The sequence below is a fragment of the Embiotoca jacksoni genome, unplaced genomic scaffold (genome assembly GCF_022577435.1).
Source record: "Embiotoca jacksoni isolate LCO1_2020_lvr unplaced genomic scaffold, fEmbJac1.0.p SCAF_27, whole genome shotgun sequence".
Classification (NCBI taxonomy): Eukaryota; Metazoa; Chordata; class Actinopteri; family Embiotocidae; genus Embiotoca; species Embiotoca jacksoni.
The window spans coordinates 4,318,161-4,325,678 of record NW_027185378.1 but is presented as its reverse complement, the minus strand read 5'-3'; the positions used below and the strand labels follow the sequence as shown (position 1 = coordinate 4,325,678).

The 7,518-nt window shown below is 37.2% G+C and overlaps 1 protein-coding gene across 2 annotated transcripts; it reads left to right on the top strand.

The window, feature by feature from the left end:
* The first annotated feature begins 2,813 nt into the window (after positions 1 to 2,813).
* pth2 (parathyroid hormone 2) lies at positions 2,814 to 7,370 on the top strand. Of its 2 annotated transcripts, XM_069160467.1 has the most exons (5): positions 2,814 to 3,078; positions 3,751 to 3,855; positions 3,997 to 4,176; positions 4,412 to 4,462; positions 6,341 to 7,370. In XM_069160467.1, exons 2-5 carry the CDS (start codon positions 3,752 to 3,754, stop codon positions 6,516 to 6,518), a joined length of 513 nt encoding a protein of 170 aa, XP_069016568.1. In that variant the 5' UTR covers positions 2,814 to 3,078; position 3,751; the 3' UTR covers positions 6,519 to 7,370. The 2 variants fall into 2 exon arrangements, with proteins under 2 accessions (XP_069016568.1, XP_069016569.1); XM_069160468.1 differs by lacking the exon at positions 4,412 to 4,462.
* The last annotated feature ends 148 nt before the right edge of the window (positions 7,371 to 7,518 follow it).

Below are 7,518 nucleotides of genomic sequence, written 5' to 3'. Positions count from 1 at the left end.
ATTACATATAAATAATAGACTTTATTCAGGTAAGTGATTATACATATGCTTGACTATGTTTATTTGTAAGTGTTTTACACTTGCACTCGTCGAAAAAAATTAAGCCAAAAAGGAAGTGCCTCAAAATACAATACCACTGAGGGCTGCTAGAGGTTGGCTTCAATCGACTCCAATTTAAAAAGAGTAGACCTCTCATGAAATACAAAGTCAATACATTTTTCCCACAAGTCATTATGTTGTCATTAGTTAAATTCACTCCTTCTGATCAGTGCTCCCACGGGCCTTCTGAAAATAATTCCACAATTAAATAAATACTAGGCCTCCAAAAGAGGTATGTTTGGGTGTGTACCTGGTTTGAATGACCCCATTAGGGTGCAGGTTGGTTTCAACTAAAGGTGGGTGGGCATAGTGTCCTCAGGTTCTCAGTCAGATCCAAAATAAGATCCAAATAAAGTCATTTCTGTCTCTAAAAAAAACAAGATGAAGACAGACAAAAATGCCAGACCCAACGCTTCAAAGCAGGAGTTCACAAGCCACTGGGTGACATCACAGTGGTTTGCTGCATGGTGTTTTCTTTAAATGTATGAGACATGACAGACCATAATGGACTTTTTAGACAAGCTAGACACTAAGCAGCAAGTGAGTCATATGGTGCAGAAAGACTCTATCTCTTGCACATCTTTTTTCAATGTGATCTAAATATATTTTCTCATTGATAAATTCATTACCAATTCAGCAGGGGGATACAGATGGGAGTTTTTGACTCAGGCTTTGTGTCTGAAGCTTGTTATCCACTGTAAAATGTGAGAGCTGCAGAGCCATTGTTAACTCAAGCTGCTTCCTGTCTGCAGGTCATTATTTCCAACAAGGTCCATAACAAGGTCCTTAAATGGTGACAAGCTTCCTGTAATCAACTCTGCAGAATCTCCACCATTATCACCCTTAGTCTCATTTCTATTTCAGCTTCCATCCACACACAGATATTGTTTCATGAGCAAGGGGCAAAGTATGAAATATGTGCAGGTCAATGGATACATCCAACTTACGGATGGAAGGTTTTCTCAATGGTGATATACTAACAAGGTGTCTTTTATATAGTAGAAACGGTTGACTTCCATGAAAACAAGTGTCAACAAACTCTCAGCATTTCGACATGCCACCACTGACTGAGTGGAACAGAAAACGTTTATTTAAACTGATTGGTCCAGGAAATGTTTACAATGCAGCATTATGCTGCTAAAATCATACTATGCGTATTCAATAATGTCTTAAGGCTACAGATGCTTTACTCAGGTTGTCGTGGAGTATTGAGTGTTGGGAAATATCATCTCTCAGCCTGACAATGTTTTAATTATTACAGGTAATTTGGTAGTATCCACTGTGTTGTCGTCCTAGTGTTTTTCTTTTTTTTAATTATTATTATTTTAAAGTTTTTCTTCTTTTTGATCAAACATAAACTTCACCTGGTGGCAAAAAAAAAAAAAGACTTGCATTGGATGTTTTAACAGCACATTAATCTAACCTGCACGCAATACAGGTTTTTTTTTTTTTTAGTCTAATGTACATTGCCCTTTCAAAAATATGTTTACATTACAGGGAAATTTATATTTTAGCTAATTTAGGTATCCAAATTTGTGATCAAAACACAACAATGTGTAAGAAAAAGCGACTGGTATTAGCGTTTGTTTTTACACTATTTAGACTTCAAAACATATTCAGACCCCTTAATTTTTTGCACACTTTACAGCATTGTAAATTTGGTTTTAAATGTTTTTAAATGCAACATTTTTATTTATTTATTTATTTATTTATCTACAATCGACCACCTGGAATGACATTGACAAAGTGATAACAATTAATTTGAAATGTTATTTAAATAAAAAAATGGAAATATCAAGACCCTTTACTGTGACTTCAAATTGTGGTCAGGTGCATCCTGTTTTCTTTATTCATTCTTGAGATGTGCCTATAGGACCTGATTGGAGTCCACTTGTGACAAACTGAAGGGATTAGATAGTTTGGAAAGGTGCTGTGTAAAAGATCATAAATAAGTCAGATAATTAATTCCAATACATATTTAGAATATCCTACATGTAAGATAAATATTGCCTGTACCTGTGTTTAAACTCACCAAGGGAATTTAAGATTATCTGGGAATACCAGTCAACTTTCATTAAAGCATATTTATAATCTTCCACAAGTAGTCTTTTATATGTCTGATACAGTTCATCTATAAATGACAACGGTCTTGTCTGGATTTCTTAAAGGTGTTCAAGTAGGTAAATTGATTTCGCTTGGCTTTGTCAAGTCTATATTGCCGCTCCTTGTTGCTCATGGCTTTATTTTTGCTTCCTTCTCTGAAGTGCAAAAAGGCACTATATTTTTGTTTTGTCCTAATGTGCCACAGTGAATGTCTGGTAAGATTGTATTTCCCAGGTCTTGGAGAGAAACATCAGTTGTTTGGTTCATCCCCCACCGGGTTTGAATGAACACATTTGCACATATATACACAGCAGCACTATAATGATTTTCTGTAATAAGATACTGGGCTCTCTATAGCACCACGACTTAGAGTCTTTGAAATAGGACACTAACAAGCCAACTAACACTTCCACAAGGATCGTCCCCTTGCACACTCAACTTGTTGGATTGATCTAGTGAAGGGCGTATACGCTTGAGTATATGTGTGGGTGGGTTTGGGGGGATGGGGGGGTTAGGTATATAAGTATGTAAGACAGAACACTGGTGGTTTTCAACAATCATCCACCTGCACACAGCACAGTGACAAGAAAAATACAGAAGGAATGTAAATCCAAGTTTATATCTGAACTTCTTTCTGTTTAGAGGAGATAAAAACATAAGAAATTGGTATATATAAGTAAGCAACAAACTGAAAGTACCTTTTTGAATCCCTGTTGCTGTGGCTAGTTCCTTCCTTTGGTGGTAGTTCGTCCGGAAACCTTTTTTCTTCTGATGGGACAGCTGATCGCCAACCTGTAGTCCAACCTTCAGAGGCTGCTTGCTGCTACAACAACCTTTTTACGGACAGACAGACAAACACAATCACCTGAGAAGCAGGTAAGAAAACTATTTGCCTACTAACAACTGTAAAAACATATTACCAATACGTCTGCCCGAAGCCAATGTTCTTTTGTTTGGGTGCAGATTAGTAAATTGTTTATTACGGGGACTATTTTCCAATAGTTTGTGATGGAGAATTGCATTTTATTTTAATTTTTTTCAAAGCTTTGTGTTGGACAACAATGTTTAAAAAATGAAAGAAAGAAACAGAAGTAATTCGATTTTTTTTTTTTTTTTTTTTTTAAACAACAACAACAACAGCTGGTAGGAGGCTGTCTGGAGCATTTGACACAATCTGAAGTGACTCATTTCAGCAGCATGACAGAGGTGATGTCCGGGTGCCTAAACATTGCTGTTTTGGGTTTAGGTGTCATTGAATAGCAGGGGTGTTTTTGTCTTTTTTTTTTTTTTTTTTAAACCATGGAAGGTACTCCTCGTGGATTGCATTGAATGGTCATGAAATACTGTCAGCTCATTCTATTTGCTGTAATATTAATATAATATAAATATGCCAGTCTTCAAAATCAGGAAATTTGATGTGACTTTACATGATTCAACACAAGTCCAGAAACTCAAGTCGTGTTTTTTCATTATGTAACTTTTTGATTGTGTTCTGCTAAGGAACATGTCTAATAAAACTCCATGTTTTGCTTTTATTGTTGTTTTTAGGATGTCCGAGCTTCCTGCTTTTCCTCGTATGTCCCTCCTGCTGCTTGGCATTCTGGGTATGACCTTGCTGACATCTGGCTTCCCTCAGCCTCAACTACCTCTCAGGTGGTTATTCACTATGCTAAACACGGATTATATGATCTCGACAGATTTTTATATGTTCTATTTTATTTGCAGCACTTGCCATATATTCTATGATCCCACCTTTGCACAAAATCAGGGAAGTGTCATCTTATCTGATTTCAGAGGTCCTGATGATTCAGAGGACCCTAAACGAGACAACTGGGATGTCCTCTTCCCTTCGATCTCTCTCCGTGACTGGAGCATCCAAATGATGTCGGCGCCCAGCCTCAGAGCAGCCACAGACAGCAAGGCGGGAATGATGAGAGAAGTGTGGCTATTTTCCCCGGAGAGAGCAGAGTCAAGGTAACTGAGGGGATTTTAAAGTTCTAATCACATGAAACTATTTAACATATGTAACAGAAATGGGGGGGGGGGAATAATAAAAAGAAGCTGCACCGCAATTACTTTTCTCAAATCTATTATTCTATTATTCAACTCCTAAGCCAACATGCATTATTAGTCCAAACTCTGTTTCATATCCTCTTGCAAAGGATGATTAATTAACATGTTGTTATTTGTTTGTTTTGTTTGCACACAGACGGCAGAGTAACAATCTATCATGTTTTTTTCATCAATGTGAGGTTGCCAGGTAATTCCAGACGCCAGAAAAAACAACATGTAAAACCACAACTTGTGATTTGAACTGATTTCAGAGACGCATAATATATCTAAAAAACTAAACCCCTACCATTTGCGTGGCTCTATACCACTAAGGCAGTTGCTCTCATTGCAGAATCTCTATTGAAAAGTTTAAATCTAAATTTCCTTGAGAGCCTTGCCACAGTTTGCAAATATCTACAATTTTCATATATTTTCCTTTTCATTTGTAAAGTAAAACATAGTTTGACCTGAAAAAAATATGTATTTGTATTCCTCCTATCTCATAACCCATTTGAATTATATCCTGACCCCGTGTGGTTCCTGGGAAATTCCGTAAGAATAAATGTGAAATTTATATTATAATTTGGATCAATCGACCTTTTTGAAACAGTATTTTGATAATTTGGGAAAATTAATTTTGCCTTAGATTAGATGATCCATATCATCAAATCTCGACATTAAATACAAAGATACATCCAGGACAGAATTACCATAACGTTACCACAAAGACTGGAAACAAAGGGAAACAGCTGGCGTGGACCTCAAAATCTTGCAAAAAAAGTGCTCACTAATAACCATAAGAGATCTGTTTCCATAATCCATTTCAAAACTCTAGCTTTACAGGTAATTTGTCTGTCAGCACTTCTTGGGAGGGGTCGATTTTTGTAGGTTATTGTTTGACCATGTTTCCAGTCTTCATGTCACGTTAGGCTGGTCTCACATAGCCAGACCTATATCCAACCGTCCTGTGCCAGCGCTGGAGAATGGTCTGGCTGCACCCATAAATCATCTGGTATCGGGGACAAAAATACACTGGCCTACTTCATATTTGTATACTCTTACTCATAAGTCTTGACTGATCCTAAACCCTGGATGCAGCAATGGTGCCCTTGTAAAACAGTTAAGGGAGGGAACTTGTTTCGGTGGAGCCTTTGCCCATAGGGAGGCAAACCCTGCCAAAATCTGTTTAAATCTCATCAGAAGACTGAAAATAACCAAGCAGGCCAGCCTTATTGCATGACCATAATCTCCAAAAGTATGCAATTTAGAATTCAGCAAGTGTGTAACTTGCAAACAGTACCACACAGACAGCTAAAAAAAAAAAAAAATAGAACAATGTTGCCTGAAATAGTCAGAAAACGGCAGGTTTATTACCTATGATCTACTTCTGGAGTCAGAATAAAGGGTGTGGGTGTGGCCGTGCTCAATTGGGTTTGTTTGCAGTTGTTGCATCCTAATAGGTGTAGTCCTCAGGTTAATTTTAAAATACATTTTTAAAACTATTGGAGTAGCTTTCAACCAATCGGCATTGACCATATGACACATGTTGTGCACCAAAACTCTCCCGATGTCGCCATTGTTAGAACTACATTTCAAAACAAATGCATGACTTCAAGGTCATTGCACTTAGCCACCCAGAGTGGGTACTGAATGGTCTGACACTTCAGAGTGGCTGAGGGAATGTTTCCAGACTAGAATCACAGCGGAGACTGAAACTGTGGAGCAATTGGCAGACAGACCCAGGCAATTGCAACATCCTATTTATAAAGTGGTAATTATATTCTCATCTGGATTTCATGGAAAGACGGTAAATAAACCATTTCCTAAAATGTCAAAGTATTGCTTTAAACAGGTAGTCTCAGAGGAAAATCTGGCTTCTGGGGTGAAATTGGAAGCGACAGCAAAGTTAAGCAGTGCATCTTAAATGAAAGACAACATTTTACAAGAATTATAAATGTTATCAGATCCGGTTCAGTTTAAGTGAAAAAAAAAAAAAAAAAACACCAGTCGTATATTAGTGTTGTTCCCTCTGGTACCTTGACATATTTTTTGGTCTCTAATAGCATCTCTGTCTGAATGTCTATAGCGTGGAGGGGGTGTGGCCTGCTGAATGGTCATCTCAAGGAACCAGGATGGTGAAGAGGAACATGGTGGTGGCTGACGATGCTGCCTTCAGAGAGAAGAGTAAGCTCCTCACTTCCATGGAGAGGCAGAAGTGGCTCAACTCCTACATGCAGAAACTACTGGTGGTTAATTCTTCATGATCAATAGTCTTTACAGCTCTTTTACCACAAAGTCAGACCAACTTTCTGAACCCCACAATGACAAAAGGCCTTTTAAATCTCTAAGGGATTATTCAGCCAGTCAGTTTATGAAAACAGAAGATAATATCGACCTCAAAAGCTGCCAACACTATTTCTATTTCTTGTAACATTTTATTCCATTCCTGCTTAAAATTGTAATTAAGTTATTAATTTTCCAATGGATAGTTTGATGAACAATACAGATATGTGTTGTGGATGTTAAAATCGTATGTCAGTGTGTTGGTCCTGCTGAAAATAATTTGAGTTGTTTTCAGTTCAATGAATTAATAAATATCAAAATTATGTTTTTGACGTCTGTATATCATGTTTGAATTCATACAGAAGTATCACAACAGCTGAAATTTATAGTGTTATTCAAAACAACCAAGCAATTCTATGATCGATCTGTAAATTTGTAAGCAATTTAACAAAGCAGAGTGTAAGGGTTGGTATTAAGTGGTTATTTAAACAGGTCCATTGGAGGCCTGTAGGTGTGTTTTGGTCCATTGTCCTGTTGAAAAACAAAGAATAATCCCAATAAGCACAAATCAGATGTGATAGTAAGTCGCTGCAGAATGTTGTGTTTGCCATGCTGATTTTGTGTTTCCTTGAATTCTGATTAAATCGCTGTTTAACAACACCACCTCAGCACAGCACAACTGATATCTGTAAAGGCAAGCAATTCTACCAGTTAACTAACTAACGGTTGATTAAAAACTATTTCAGGTGACGAAGCTGGTTATTTTATTGTAAATAGTGTGCAAAGCTGTCATTGAGGCAAACAGTGGCTTGTTTTGTCACAACATAATTCCATATATGTTAATTCATTGTGTTGATATTTTCAGTTTTGTTTTACAATGTAGAATAAAGAAAATCCTTTGAATGAGTAGGTGTGCACAAACGTCTGACTGGTAGTATATTTGTCCATTTCCTTTCCAAGACTGAGGTAGGAATCTCATGT

Coding starts and splice junctions, on each gene's coding strand:
- pth2 (XM_069160467.1), top strand. CDS start 3,752: ATGTCCGAGCTTCCTGCTTTTCCTCGTATGTCCCTCCTGCTGCTTGGC. Junction 3,856..3,996: donor CAGCCTCAACTACCTCTCAG/GTGGTTATTCAC, acceptor ATCTGATTTCAG/AGGTCCTGATGATTCAGAGG. Junction 4,177..4,411: donor CCGGAGAGAGCAGAGTCAAG/GTAACTGAGGGG, acceptor GTTTGCACACAG/ACGGCAGAGTAACAATCTAT.